General features: G+C 41.0%; 1 protein-coding gene across 1 annotated transcript in view; it reads left to right on the forward strand.

The window, feature by feature from the left end:
* The first annotated feature begins 327 nt into the window (after positions 1-327).
* Positions 328-15,769, forward strand: part of LOC124616524 (natriuretic peptide-like) — a 41,151-nt gene continuing 25,709 nt past the window's right edge. Inside the window, exon 1 of the mRNA XM_047144839.1 lies at positions 328-558. Within this exon, the coding sequence (XP_047000795.1) occupies positions 328-558 (231 nt within the window). The remainder of the gene's footprint in view (positions 559-15,769) is intronic.

Below are 15,769 nucleotides of genomic sequence, written 5' to 3' on the forward strand. Positions count from 1 at the left end.
CATGTGGTAACGAAATGTGGCAGCCGACGAGCAGCAAGATACAGCGACCGGGCCAGACAGACGCAGTCACATCAGGAGTCGAAGGCGGCACTTCCGGGGGAGCGTCCAGGCGCTAGGTGTGCGACGGACACATTTTTGCTCTCAGGGAGGGGGCGGCGCTGTCAATCCCTGGCGCCCGTGAGTGACGGCGGACGCCCCTGCCGCCCGCAGCGCTAAGAGAATTATCGCTAATTCCCTACCCATCGAGCGCAAACGTTGCGAATTTTTCATGAGGATCGCAGCGGCGTGCAATCTGCTGATGGAGAGCGAGTGTGGCTGGGGCGCGTGATGAGCCGGCGTGGGGGGAACCCGCCGGGGCGGCGGGGGGTGGCGGGGCGGCGCTGGCCTCCGCCCCACTCCGTCGTCAAAGCCGCCGCTGCTCCTCCTCTCGTATCGGCGATACAGGCGGCCGGCTACTACCAGAAACCAGTCTCCAGCGCTGTTCCATCTGGAACTCTTTCACCACAAGGCAAGTCCTCCACCAGCGAGGTGCTTGTCCATCACCTCCCGCCCCACTGGGCAAGTCGAACTACACTGAAGCGTCAAAGAAACAGGTATAGCCATGCGTATTCAGATACACTATATATAAACAGGCAGAATATCGCGCAGTGACCGGCAATTCCTATATAAGACAACAAGTGTCTGGTGCAGTTGCTAGATCGGTTACTGCTGCTCCAATGGTAGGTTATCAGCATGTAAGTGAGTCTCAACGTGGTGTTACAGCCGGTGCACGAGCGATGGGACACAGCATCTCCAAGGTAGTGATGAAATGGGGATTTTCCCGTACGGCGATTTCACGAGTGTACCGTTAGTATCAGGAATCTGGTAAAACATCAAATCTCCGACACCGCTGCGGCCGGAAAAAGATCTTGCAAAAACGGGACCAACCACGATTGAAGAGGAAACTTCCTGGCAGATTAAAACTGTGTGCCGGACCGAGACTCGAACTCAGGACCTTTGCCTTTCGCGGGCAAGTGCTCTACCAACTGAGCTACCCAAGGACGACTCGTGCCCCGCCCTCACAGCTTTACATCTGCCAGTGCCTCGTCTCCTACCTTCCAAACTTTACAGAAGCTCTCCTGCGAACCTTGCAGAACCAGCACTCCTGAAAGAACGGATATTGCTGAGACATGGCTTTGCCACAGCCTGGGGGATGTTTCCAGAATGAGATTTTCACTCTGCAGCGGAGTGTGCGCTGATATGAAACTTCCTGGCAGATTAAAACTGTGTGCGGGACCGAAACTCGAACTCGAGACTTTTTCCTTCGTTTGGAAAGGAAGAGACGAGGTACTGGCAGAAATAAAGCTGTGAAGACGGGGCGTTAGTCGTGCTTGGGTAGCTCAGTTGGTAGAGCACTTGTCTGCGAAAGGCAAAGGCCCCGAGTTCGAGTCTCGGTCCGGCACACAGTTTTAATCTGCCAGGAAGTTTCATATCAGCGCACACTCCGCTGCAGAGTGAAAATCACATTCACGATTGAAAAGAATCGTTCAAAGTGACAGAAGTGCAACCCTTCCGTTTATGGCTGCAGATTTCGGTGCTGGGCCATCAACAAGTGCCAGCGTGCGAACCATACAAGGAAGCATCATTGATATGGGCTTTCGGAGCCGAAGGCCCGCTCGTGTACCCGTCGCCTGGGACAGTCAACACGGACATTGGACTGTTAATGACTGGAAACATATTGCCTGATCGGACGATCTCGCTTCAAATTGTATCGAGTGGATTGACGTGTACGGGTATGGAGACAACCGCATGAATGCATGGACCCTGCATGTTAGCAAGGGGACTGTTCAAGCCGGTGGACCCTCTATAATGGTGTGGGGCGTGTGCAGTTGGAGTGATAGGGGACCCTGATACGTCTAGATACGACTCACTCAGGTGACGCGTACTTAAGCACCCTGTCTGATCACCTACATCCATTCATGTCCATCCTGCATTTCAACGCTCTTGGACAATTTCAGCAGGACCATGCGACACCCCTTATGTCCAGAATTGCTACAAAGTGGCTCCAGGAACACTCTTCTGAGTTTAAACACTTACGCTGGCCACCAAACTCCCCAGACATGAAAATTACTGAGCCTTGCAACGTGCTGTTCAGAAGAGATCTCCAGCCCTCGTACTCTTTCGGATTCATGGACAGGCCTGCAGGATTGATGGTGTCGTTTCCTTCCAGCACTACTTCAGACATTACTCGAGTCCATGCCACGTCGTGTTGCCGCACTTCTGTGTGCTCTCGGGGGCACTATACGATATTAGGCACCTGCGATAGTTTCTTTGGCTCTTCAGTGTAGTTGGGTATCTAATACGTTCTCGCTTTTGTTTCCGGAACTCAGTGAAAGAATGAAATCCTTCTTCTTCACATTTCTGCGAGCTTTATTCAACATGCGGCGTTCTTACAACCGAGTTTCCATCTCTAGCAGTCCGGCCAGCCCTCTTCCTTCAGGGTTCTGTTCTAGGGATGGGAAAAACCGACCGTTTAAAACGAATACCGGTATTTTATTCTGAATAATAGGTATTTATCGGTATTTATTTGATCTCGGTTATAATAGGTATATTTTTTGTTTTACCAAAAACCGAAAAAAACGAAATATCAGTTAGCCATAGCAGAAGTTCTAAAACGTTTAAGTCGGCATTGGTTAGAAATATTGCTTTGTTATAGAAAACTGGAAAAGTGACCAGTGGTATTTTAATAACAGTGCCGCCAGAAACGAGGAACAAACACATGGCATAAGAACTGGTACAACATTGCTGAGACAAAATTGTCCCTGTTGACATGCGTCGTGACTTCAGGTACTCGATAACGTGCAGCGCACAAGACTTAACGCCCCCACCCGGTCTATATGGCCGTTTCTCGTTGTCACCACTGTACATCCGTTCTATTGCAGAACAGCATCAACCATAGTCTGGAAATATTTCTGCGAAGTGACGTAGCAATGAAGTACAATGCTTACATTGATTTAAAAGTTTAAGTTTTGTCTGCCACGTCTATGAAATAATAACAGCAGAAGGAAATTAGGGTGACAGCAATAAATTAAAGACTTAGTAACAATTCATTCATCGCGAACAATAAAGACAAAAAGTAGCTGATGTACTGGCTGCGTCTACGTGTGATGGTTCAACACGAAAAACAGACTTCTTCAACCTCCGGTTACACCCTTTATCATTGATCATTCGAAGTGCCCAAATAGTGGTATGGTCCCCAGTTACAGCACGAGTTTTGAGCAGCGTTTCAAAACATTAGAATCAATGGCAGGATACTTGTGATTTTTTGTGGTATCCAACCACTTATCACTTATTGAGAAAACCAACGAATGGTGGACCGACTAAATTTTCTTTTATTTTCCTATTTAATTCTATATCTTGATTGTAAGTATTTTGAAACTGAGAGAGTCAAAATTTGTCAACGTTTATTCGATTCCCACGCCTATTACATCAAATAATAGGAATAAAAAACGAAAATCGTTTCTTTAAGAAACCATTTATTTTGACCGGTTTAACTGTCAAGTGAAATTGGCGTGGGAAAAATCGATAGAACCGAAAACCCGTTGTTTCGGCGATAAGAACCACCCGCACTCTGTTCTGCATCACGCGTCTAATTGCATTGTTCTAATATAGCCGGGGGGTCTTCCTCTCTTTCTCTGTTGCGGAGGACTCCAGAGACATATTCTGTAAGGTCATCTTGCCTCTGGCATTCTTCTAGGATTCTCTCACCAAGTCAGGAGTTTGTTTTCGATTGTGTTTACTGTATCCTACGTAGCTAACTGACAGTTGATCTCGTAGCACTACATTTCTCATTTTGTCTCGTCTTGCTGCTTTACAACTTTGTCTCCAGTAAAATCAATCTTTGGAAATAATGTACACTTGTCTACGGGAAAATAGGCCAGGTGCAAGTAGGACTCGCGCACTAGGGGCTGAGTACAAACTTAATTAAGCATATAGGCAGTTCCTCCATTCCAGGAATCGAGAATGTGCCAGTTTTGCCTGTTGTCGACACTGATAGTGGCAAGATATCGATACCAGGGATTCCAAGATTTTCGAGTATGTTTTAATTTCAATAATACGAGTACAAATGTGACATAAAGTTATGTAAGAGGCAAGTGACCATTTTTGTAATAACTAGTAGTCATCCATTAGGCTGATAGGGTCGCATGGTAAAAATCAAACATCAGGGAAAGAATGAATATGTTGCTCATATGACGCTTTTCGGAATTCATCCATCATCAGATATCCAGGAGTGATTACAGCACTTAGATATGATGTTTCAAGTTTTACGTGAAAAGCCATACCTACGTGCAGTAATCATTCCTGGATGCCTGGTCATGAATAAATTCCGAAACGCGTGATATGAGCGATAAAGTCATTCCTTGCTTGATGTCTGACTTTCACCGAGTCATCCTGAATGGGTCAATGACTGTTTTAATTTCAAGCTTGACGTCGGAAACTAGTGCCAAAAGAAATATTTTTTTCGTGTAATATAATTATAAATTAACAATTATCGTATTTTTTCATTTATTTATACTGTGCCAAAAGAAATATTTTTTTCGTGTAATATGATAATAAATTAACAATTATCGTATTTTTTCATTTATTTATACTGTGAAACCTTGCTTCTTGCCGAATTTCATGATTCTAAGTCAACGGGAAGTACTCTACAGGTTCTGATGAGTGAGTTGGCAACTATCAAAATATGTGACGTAAATGACCGTATCTTTTGGCTGCACTGACTCAGGAGCTTACACTCATAATACAGCAAAGAGCTTATAGATACTATGTGACATGAATTGCAGTTTGATACGTATACACCTTCCTGAGAAATTTGTGTCTTAACGGACGGATGAAAAGACAGAGAGTCAGATAAGGAATGAAAAGACAATCTTTTTCATTTGATATTATTACAAATTTACAGCTTTCGCATTTTTTTCCCTCGGTTGTACTGTGAAACCTTCCTTTTTGTCAGATTTCATGCTTTTCGGTGTGTTTGTGGGTATTAAATATGTGACATAAATGGCCGTATCTTTTGGTTGAATCGACTTGGAAGCTTCTATGCTCACATCACCAAGGGACCTCAATGTGACATAAATTTAGACATTATGGTCAACAAGTTCCTCGAAAAAGTCGGACAGACAGACAAACGGTGAACAAAATGGTCCTACAAGGGTTCTGTTCCTACCGATGTACGGAACCCTAGAATAAAAAGAAACAATGAGTTCCCTAATCAGTGCTTGATATGTACGTTCCTTAATTCTATTAGGCCTCTGGCTGTTAATAAAATGAACAAATCCGGCAAAATTAAGAGTAATACCTTTGTTGTGGCGTAACAAGACAGCTACGCCACACTGAAGTAGCCGAAAGGCACGCGTAATCTCACGTAGGCTAGATAGAGGTCTGAAACAGGATACGTAATGAATGGTAGCAAGAAAAGTACGTAGTTGCTATTATACATAACTTTTAATCCTTCATGTGAATACAGCATTCCTTGATGATACAAGTGAGACTCTATCTTAAAATGGTTAATGGCGCCTTGCTAGGTCGTAGCCATTGACTTAGCTGAAGGCTATTCTAGCTGTCTCTCGGCAAATGAGAGAAAGGCTTCGTCAGTGTAGTCGCTAGCAAAGTCGTCGTACAACTGGGGCGAGTGCTAGTCCGTATCTCGAGACCTGCCTTGTGGTGGCGCTCGGTCTGCGATCACACAGTGGCGACACGCGGGTCCGACATGTACTAAATGGACCGCGGCCGATTTAAAGCTATCACCTAGCAAGTGTGGTGTCTGGCGGTGACACCACAACCTTTGTCATGGCATCTCAGCAAGAAGGGAAGTGTACTCGACAGCTTTCTTTTCTTCTTCCGAAATTTTTCCCACTTCTGTACAAGTTTCACCACATCAGACAGAAGCGCCGTCCTCCAAATTTGAACAGCTTATTTCTCGTTCTACCTTGTCATAAGTGGATAAACGTCGACAAACTTTGATTAATTTTTCAAATAAGGAGTTGGATGGTCCTACGGTTGCGGTGTAAAAAGGCATAAATTTTGCTCTCGCTTCAAAAGTATTTCTGTTAAAGAATTTATCTGCTCTCTAGAAAGGGCAGTACACATTCTCCCTGAGGACCAGGCGGAAGAGGCCAGGAAATAAAGCAAGAAGTGTCCCACACATTGTGTAGGGATCATCCACCGTGGGATGACATCCGTTCCGCAGAAAGAGCAGCTATTCATTCCCTTAGGAATGATGACTAAACAGTAGTTTTACCAGGTTTGTTTTGACACGGTGTGTTTACGTCCTTAAAATTGATTCACTACCCAATGACCCTGCTTACAAACGACTACGTAGTGACTGCACAGTAAGGATTTAGCTCAAGGCTCTTTCACGTTTAAAAAGTAGCACGCTGGCGGAAGATTTACGCAAGCAACATCATCCTGGTGCTGCCGTTCTTCCTAGGTTTTATAGCCTGCCACAGTTGCACAAGGAAGAGATTCGCCTTCACCTTATTGTCAGTTATTCGGACATACAAACTTATAACCTGGCAAAGTATTTAACTTCATTTCACAGAGTATTTGTTGCCGACGGGCGTTGTGGCCGAGCGGTTCTAGGCGCTTCAGTCCGGAACCGCGCTGTTGCTACGGTCGCAGGTTCGAATCCTGCCTCGGGCATGGATTTGTGTGATGTTCTTAGGCTAGTTAAGTAGTGATATTGAATACTGATCTTAGTGGAAATTTCAGTCTTTGGGAGTGAAACGACCGTTCGATAGATATGAGTGGAATACTGGGAGTAATTTACGGTTTTCTTTCATCTTTTCTGGAGTTACTTTTGCTTCGATTACATTGTTTGATAACTATTTCACGGTCATTCTTGTTCCATTACATGATCTTGGTGAATCTAAATTTTTGCACAAAATGACTGGTGATCTGGTTTTGTATCGTAAATCGAATCCGGCCATTTGCATCAAATTCAGAAATTCTGTGGGCAAGTTAACACTCTCACCTGCATTAGCCACAGAATCGATCGATTTATATATTCTTTCCTCACCAGGGATCTTTTTCAGAATTTCTAAAATAATATCAGCAGCTACTTTATTTGTTACTGCTGTGACGGCTCTTTCAAAGAGCCAATTTCAATTTGTATACTTGTGAGCAATATCCTGCTAAATTGCATGCATTAATTCATCTAGACTGTTGACAATGTTACATAAATCATTTGTAAGTTCAGTTTGGTCAGTTACACTATCATTTGGATGAGTACCATCACAAATTTTTAAGAGTTTTCGAGAAAATATCTCGTTTCTTGTTCATTGCAAAGTTGTACTGTCGTGTTTGCTCTTAATTGTATTTTATTCATTTGGCGCCGGAGAAATGAAGGCTTCCAACATGCACCGATTTCATCTGCTGGAGTTGTTTTTGGAATAACATGGAAGTATTTGAGAAAAATTTCCAGAAAATAAGGTCATATAAACCTCCCTTTCATTCCAAATTACATCGGAGATCTTGCAGTGGTCTACGTTACCCTTTGAATAATGTTTTACACGGTGTTGTCCATTCGCCCCAAATGATTACTTTACACTGGTTTAAACGGTGGGTTCCTATAGATGTTCTTAGTACTTTATAGACTGTAAATTCTTGTTCTCCAACATTTAGTGATAGTTTCAAGCAGAACGAGGAGTTTGCGCTTCTTGCATTAACGCTGCCGCAGTTCCAGAAGGTCCCAATGCAAACGCTATCTCTTTTGTGGCGCGTATTTCATCCAGAAATAAACTTATCGAATATGTCTTTCCGGTACCACTTGGTACCTTCATATACTTAGAGATTTCTCCACTAGTACATCTGTTCACAAGATCCATGACGAAACCATAAACTTGCTTTTGGCGTCTTATGGTTTGTTTAGAGCGATATATTGTAATAAGTCATCAACTTCTCTCTTTCAGTATTTTGAAATGCAGTTCATCAATTCAATTTCTTCGTGACATTTACTCCTCTCAAATGAATGTAATCTTTTAAACAAGTGCTTTCGGTTCTGTCGTATTAACGTCACTCGTTCGGCTCCTACTTTTGGGTACATATCAACTAAAATCTGAAAAATAAATGACGGGAATTTGTAATATGACTCTACCCCTCCTTGTCTGTGATCATTTTGTTATATTCATAAAACTCCTTAAAAATTACTTTTCTGTTTGTTTCTGCACCTATATAGGGTTCACACACTTCAAACGGAAACGGTAACCATCTCCTCCTCTTGTAAAAATTAACGGATATTGAAATGTACCAAAACAATGTGTTTCTGAGATACTTTGTAATCCTTCTATTCTTCGTTGAATAATTGTATCATAAAGTGTATATTCTCAATTCACAAGTACAACGGCATTTAACTGAGGTGCGCTGAATCGACGTTTGTATTTTCCGGTTGGTATTTTATCTACTCTGCCTGCTCGAATTGCGACTTTATACTCGTCGGATGCCCTTTGATCGAGTGCTGTTTTGAATACGTGAACAAATTGACAGTCCTTATATAAATCCATCTAAAGTTCTTCGTGATTTCCCGCCTCAGTCCAAGTAAATCTACGCAAAATGGATCGACTTACGTTTGTTTTTCATCAGTGACATATATCTGGCAAAATTTATAAGATCCATTTGGAAATGGTAACAATGATCCCAATCTATGACAGTCTTGTCATTTAGTCGAAATATAGGAGTGAAACGACGTTCCTCGCCGCACATGGAAGTAGCACCAAAGATGTCATTTGAAAGCAAACACTGTACGCTCTCACATTTTGTAGAAAGCGTTTTAAATCCAGAGTTTCTCCAGTCATGTAATCGAATAACTGTAATGGAGGAACTTCCAATTATGCTAATCGAATTTTTACACTCACGTAACAGATTTCTGGTGTTACTCTATTGAATTTTTCATCACTACAGAACAGACACACTTGATCTGTTTTGCCACTCAACCATTTCTCTAGCTATTATTCGCGGTTTTTCCTAAATTATTACATTTTAATTGCTTTAATAATCGGAAACTATAGTTAATATTTCCTTTTGTTATTTAGTAAAGTATTTCTGTTGGTTTCCTCCTATTTAGCCAGAACGTTTTTGTTCAGGTAAGCTACGTAATAATTTCTGTTCTGATAATTGATTCGTTAATGAACAGTTTGTCCATTCAGTCTGACGAAACTTATGAACAACTCCACTGATCTGCTGTGAGTTACTCAAAATTTCAGAATAATTTTCGCTGTTTCCGCTGTGTTTCATCGGAAGTATTTTATGTATTTGGTAATGACCGCTCAAAATTTATCTAGGAAGAAGGTGTAGTAAGTTTCTTGCCAAAGTAGCTTGTACAGTTTCCAACCTTGTCAGTCACTTTAATAGCCGATTAGAGAGGGAGAACTTTACAGGCTCCAGCGAAGCATCAGTTCGGCGAGATTCAGTAACAATTGCATGTATCTTGAAGATGACGGCTAAGTGGACTGTCGAAATATTGTGTCAACTTGACTTGAAGATTCGGTGCAAATCAGAGAAGTGTTATTACATTCCTAGGTTCCCCACCCAGTGTTGATTCACAGAGTACATTCTAGCGTTCCATTAGAATACTGTAAACAAACAATCCTGATGGAAGAACATCCGCAGTTGAGCATCGTAGTAGAGGCTGTAAATATCGCTTCAGTTGTAAAGTTCTTTTTATTTTTGAATTCTTGAACCACGACCGGTTTCGGGCTTTTACATGCCCATATCAGGTGTGACTATCTCGTGCTGTGGCCGCGAGCACCGCGATAAGTGGGTATAGGACGCGTTGGTCATCTGAAGCGGTATTTTCAACCTGTGGTAGAATACTGAATATTTATGAGAAGGCCAAACAAAGACCTGACACAAGTTCTTTTCAAAAAAATAACGGAAGACAGAAACGCCATGTAGAATTTTAGTGAAGAATAATGCCTTCAGTAATGGGTTCTGGTAATCATCCACACAGGAAGAAAGATCACTGTATCTCTTTTGCGTGCATCGCTGGAGAAATGATGCGTCACCATTACCGAACAGACAAGCATATATTAAAATTATTTCTTTAATGACTCACTCATTTTGATATTGTAGTAGATTAAACAACAAATTATCGGTATGATAAGTATGTTCTCCAAGAACTCGAACAAACTGTTCCGCAGCCATTCATAAGTGTTCCATGCAGTCCTTAACTGAGCAAAGGTTGCAGTCTTACGGGTTCTTCACAGTTTGCATTGGAACAGAACCCTATATATGACAGTCTGCTAATCGTGGGTGGTTTGTAAATGGTGTCCTGTGTACAGCGGTCAGCTGAGAAAGAAAGATTGTTCAGCTTTGTTAATCATAGATATGTCATATCAGATTCCATCACGTTGTTTTGTCAGTTATTGTGTCGTAGGTACAGTAAATTTTGAATTTTTCCCTTCCTGCAATTGTGAGAGGATCATTTACATCGACCAGTATTGCTGCTTCGGCTTTCCTGCTGTTATCGCCACACATCTCTTTATTATGCAGGGTGGCCCACTGATCGTGACCGGGCCAAATATCTCACGAAATAAGGGTCAAACCAAAAAAACTACAGAGACGGAAACTTGTCTAGCTTGAAGGGGGAACCAGATGGCGCTGTGGTTCGCCCGCTAGAAGGCGCTGCCATAGGTCAAACGGATATCAACTGTGTTTTTTTAAAAATAGGAACCCCCATTTTTTACTACATATTCGTGTAGTACGTAAAGAAATATGAATGTTTTAGTTGGACCACTTTTTTCGCTTTGTGATAGATGGCGCTGTAATAGTCACAAACGTATAAGTACGTGGTATCACGTAACATTCCGCCAGTGCTGACGGTATTTGCTTCGTGATACATTACCCGTGTTAAGATGGACCGTTTACCAATTGCGGGAAAGGTCGATATTGTGTTGATATATGGCTATTGTGATCAAAATGCCCAACGGGCGTGTGCTATGTATGCTGCTCCGTATCCTGGACGACATCATCCAAGTGTCCGGATCGATCGCCGGATAGTTACGTTACTTAAGGAAACAGGAAGTGTTCAGCCACATGTGAAACGTCAACCACGACCTGCAGCAAATGATGATGGCCAAGTAGGTGTTTTAGCTGCTATCGCGGCTAATCCACACATCAGTAGCAGACAAATTACGCGAGAATCGGGAATCTTAAAAACGTCGGTGTTGAGAATGCTTCATCAACATCGATTACACCCGCACCATGTTTCTATGCACCAGGAATTGCATGGTGACGACTTTGAACGTGGTGTACAGTTCTGCCACTAGGCACAAGATAAATTACGGGACGATGAGAGATTTTTTGCACGCGTTCTATTTATCGACGAAGCGTCATTCACCAACAGCGGTAACGTAAACTGGCATAATATGCACTATTGGGCAACGGAAAATCCACGATGGCTGCCACAAGTGGAACATCAGCGACCTTGGCGGGTTAATGTATGGTGCCGCAATATGGGAGGAAGGATAATTGGCCATTTTATTGATGGCAATCTAAATGGTGCAATGTGTGCTGATTTCCTACGTAATGTTCTACCGATGTTACTACAAGATGTTTCACTGCATGACAGAATGACGATGTACTTCCAACATGATGGATGTCCGGCACAAAGCTCGCGTGCGGGTGAAGCAGTATTGAATAGCATATTTCATGACAGGTGGATTAGTCGTCGAAGCACCATACCATGGCCCGCACGTTCACCGGATCTGACGTCCCCGGATTTCTTCTGTGGGGAAAGTTGAACGATATTTGTTGTCATGATCCATCGACAACGTCTGACAACATGCGTCAGCGCATTGTCAGTGCATGTGCGAACATTACGCAAGGCGAACTACTCGCTGTTGAGCGGAATGTCTTTGCACGTATTGCCAAATGCATTGAGGTTGACGGACATCGTTTTGAGTATTTATTGCTTTAATGTGGTATTTACAGGTAATCACGCTGTATCAGCATGCGTCCTCAGAAATGATAAGTACACAAAAGTACATGTATCACATTGTAACAACCGAAATAAAATGTTCAAACGTACCTACTTTGTGTATTTTAATTTAAAAAACCTACCTGTTACCAACTGTTCGTCTAAAATTGTGAGCCGTATGTTTGTGACTATTACAGCGCCATCTATCACAAAGCGAAAAAAGTGGTCCAACAATAATATTCATATTTCTTTACGTACTGCACGAATATGTAATAAAAAACTGGGGTTCATGTTTTAAAAAAACGCAGTTGATATCCGTTTGACCTATGGCAGCGCCATCTAGCCGACCAACCATAGCGCCATCTGGTTTCTGCCTTCAAGCTAGACAAGTTTCGTTCTTTGTAGCTCTTTCGTTGGACGCTTATTTCATGAGACATTTGGCCCGGTTACGATCAATGGACCACTCTGTATACTTCAGTTAGTTCTGACAGTATATACTTCCGTTAGTTCTGGATTGTAATGGCATCTCACTGTTTGTGTGACACTGCACATTGATACCACACTACGTGCACCAAAATGGGCAGTGTAATTGCAAGTTTCCGTCAGTCACCGATAGTATTCGTGCAGGGTCCAACGGACTCAGTAGTGCAGACTAGTTGAACCACGTCTACAGCAGCTCTGAACTACGGGTGCCCTCTGCCTCAGCGATAGAGGACGGCTGGCGTCACCCAACCAGCCCAACTCGCCCCTGGAGCCTCTTCGCCGTATGACGCTACACAGACGCCGTATGGTCGCAGCTCCATCACCACTTTTAGTGTTAGCCCGCCGAAGTGGCCGTGCGGTTAAAGGCGCTGCAGTCTGGAACCGCAAGATCGCTACGGTCGCAGGTTCGAATCCTGCCTCGGGCATGGATGTTTGTGATGTCCTTAGGTTAGTTAGGTTTAACTAGTTCTAAGTTCTAGGGGACTAATGACCTCAGCAGTTGAGTCCCATAGTGCCCAGAGTCATTTGAACCACTTTTAGTGCTCAGTTCAGAAAGTCTCATCCTCGTTGCTGCTGTATTAGCTGGACTCAATATTTCTTGCTGCATTAATTGTAATGAGTCTTCATACACTTTTGAGAAATACAAGTTAGATAAATCTTCTGTTTGCTGTGTTAACACGCTCGCCGATCGTTTCTGCTCCTGTCCAGCTTTTCTGTGACGCACCACTCTGAAGCAAGCTCGTCTTTATCATTCTGTACGGAGTCGTGCAGAACAATATCTCTGTCAGGAATCCCTAGGTTTCTGCGTGAAAACTTATGTGCGTCAAGCAGCCATTCGATGCTTGAAGATACCCTTGATCAGACCGGAGTTTTCTCGCAAGTTTTCGGTGCAGTTCGTTTCTAATCTAGCTTCATTCATCTTGATATCTATCACCTCGGACTGCTCCAGGCGTTTCTGGAAGATTTAATTTGGTGTAATTTACGTGTATAGTTATTATTGTTATACTGGAGTCATGAACTGATTTTATAAAAATGCTGCTTATGATTTCAGTTTTGCGTTCCACAGATCCCCTGCCCTCGTTTCATCTGTGCAGTGATCAGTCTTCCAACAGCTGATTTAATATGGCGGCTGCCACATTTTGCAAGAATTCCCTCTATTATCAATCGCCTTTCTTCTAATTCTGCTTTTATCCAATTGATGAGCCCAAATCAACGCAGGAAAACGGATGAACCGTATGTGCTTTGACGTATTGGTTAAAGCTTTATCCATTAACAAGCAGAATTTCTTGGAGGAGGCCTAAATACTTGCAGTAGCTTTACATTTATTATCCAGCGTTTGTGTAGGTTAACTGACACATTTCTTTTCAGGAAACCTTTTACAATTTATGGGAAGTAAGTCACCGATGCAAATGCTTCAATCCAATACGTGTGTATTAGATGATTTAACGTATACTTCAGCTGTTTCTGCTTTTGATGGTAAACCCTTATCAGTCTCAACTACTGACGAAAGTGGTTCTTGTGCTGCACTGAACAACAATGTTCTTAAACTGTCTGCTTCAAAATTGCTCTCAATGGAACCTGATTTGGTATTTTGTAGTGGTTTTGTTGCTACCTTGCAGCTGCAGATGTGAGTTCCAGGGTTTCATCATAGATGTCAGTGTATTTATGGTTGAACATTTGATGGTCTAAGTCTCTACTATTTTAATAGAAATAACATGTTTTGGTAAACAATGTAGATCTTACATGTCATTTTTTTTATCTTCAGCTTCTAGTACAATAAAATCAGTGATGTATCCTGTACATCATCTTGCTTATACATGATGTGAACAATTTATACATTTTGTGTAAGGATGCGCTTAGTACTATTGCAGTCTACTGCACATAATGTGTGCATACCTAATAATGCATAATTACTAATGGAGAATGTTGGGTGCAGACAGAGGGTAAAATAATGTCCCTACATTTCGTGAACCAGGAGGTAGCAAGGGCACCACATTAAAAAAAAAAAGAAAACACATATTTTAGCATGCAAGAATTACGATGGTATAGTTATGAATTAAGGAATTAAACTGAAAATTCCAAATTTTGAAGTTCATTATCATTATTTTTTCATATTCTTTAATTCATTGCATCTCTGTTTAACCTGGTCTCCTCAGAAAACTTTAAGTCCCAACCAACAATTAATTTATGAAATCTATTTGGAAAAATAATTTTAAATCTATTATTACACTTTATACAATTTTTTTCACCATACCTAATATTTAAGTTTCCACATCTTGTAATACAATATATTTAATTTACATCTAGCTTGCTAATTTTTTTAAATGAATCTAATTGCTTGCATTGTTGAGCTTCTTGAGTTCATCCTCCAATTACACAGATGAAATTTTTATTAATTTTTAAGAATTTTATGTTATAAATGAACAACAGTTATAGCAAAAACGATATTATTCAAGCTACTGAGTTGATTAAGTTATACATACTTTTAAAAAAGCACAAAATTATGTAAATGAAAATACACAATATTTACAACTATTAATTGTTTAAAAAATACTCTCCAAAACACTAAAGGAAAATAGAAATAGAAAAAAAATTCTTATACTCATAAAGAATGGAAGAAAGAATGATCAAACAAAGACTGTGTTTCAAATATGAATATTTATATAACAATTATAATTTAGTTCCAAGCTATTACATAAAGAAGAAAGGGAGTGTTACTCATATTTAATAAAGCCTGATACATTAAAAAAATATTATTCAGATTTCTTACTTTCTGATTCTTGTTTTGATATTTTCCATGATCTTCGAAATTATGAATTATTAAGAAATAAATCTAGAGAGGAAATATATTTAGGAAACAAGGAATACAATAAAAAAGAACTAACAAATTTATTCCATTTTTGAGATGAAATACCGGATATACATTATATTTTTACATTGGAAGACATACAAATTTTATTTCAATATCCATAAGGCACCGTATCATAATTTTCATCATACCAAATTGCGAATTCCTTCTTAACTTTCCTGTTGATTAATTTTTTGTATTTACTCCTCTAGCTGTCTAGTTGTAATCTAATAGTATCTTTTTCCTTCACTTTATTCTCAGATAAACTTATCATAAATTTTCCATTCAGGTTTTGAAAATTCTTGTAGTTTAAAGGAAATCCCCTTGTCTTCATTACTTTATTCTTGCCACTTTTCTCACATCAGTAACTTTTAGGTCCAGTTGAAGACCAATCTCTAGTACAATTATTTCCAAACTTACCAGTCCATTCACCTAACATACATCCTGTTTCTGCAGTATTTTTAAAATCATCAATACATACTATA

Source organism: Schistocerca americana, chromosome 5 (assembly GCF_021461395.2).
Source record: "Schistocerca americana isolate TAMUIC-IGC-003095 chromosome 5, iqSchAmer2.1, whole genome shotgun sequence".
NCBI lineage: Eukaryota > Metazoa > Arthropoda > Insecta > Orthoptera > Acrididae > Schistocerca > Schistocerca americana.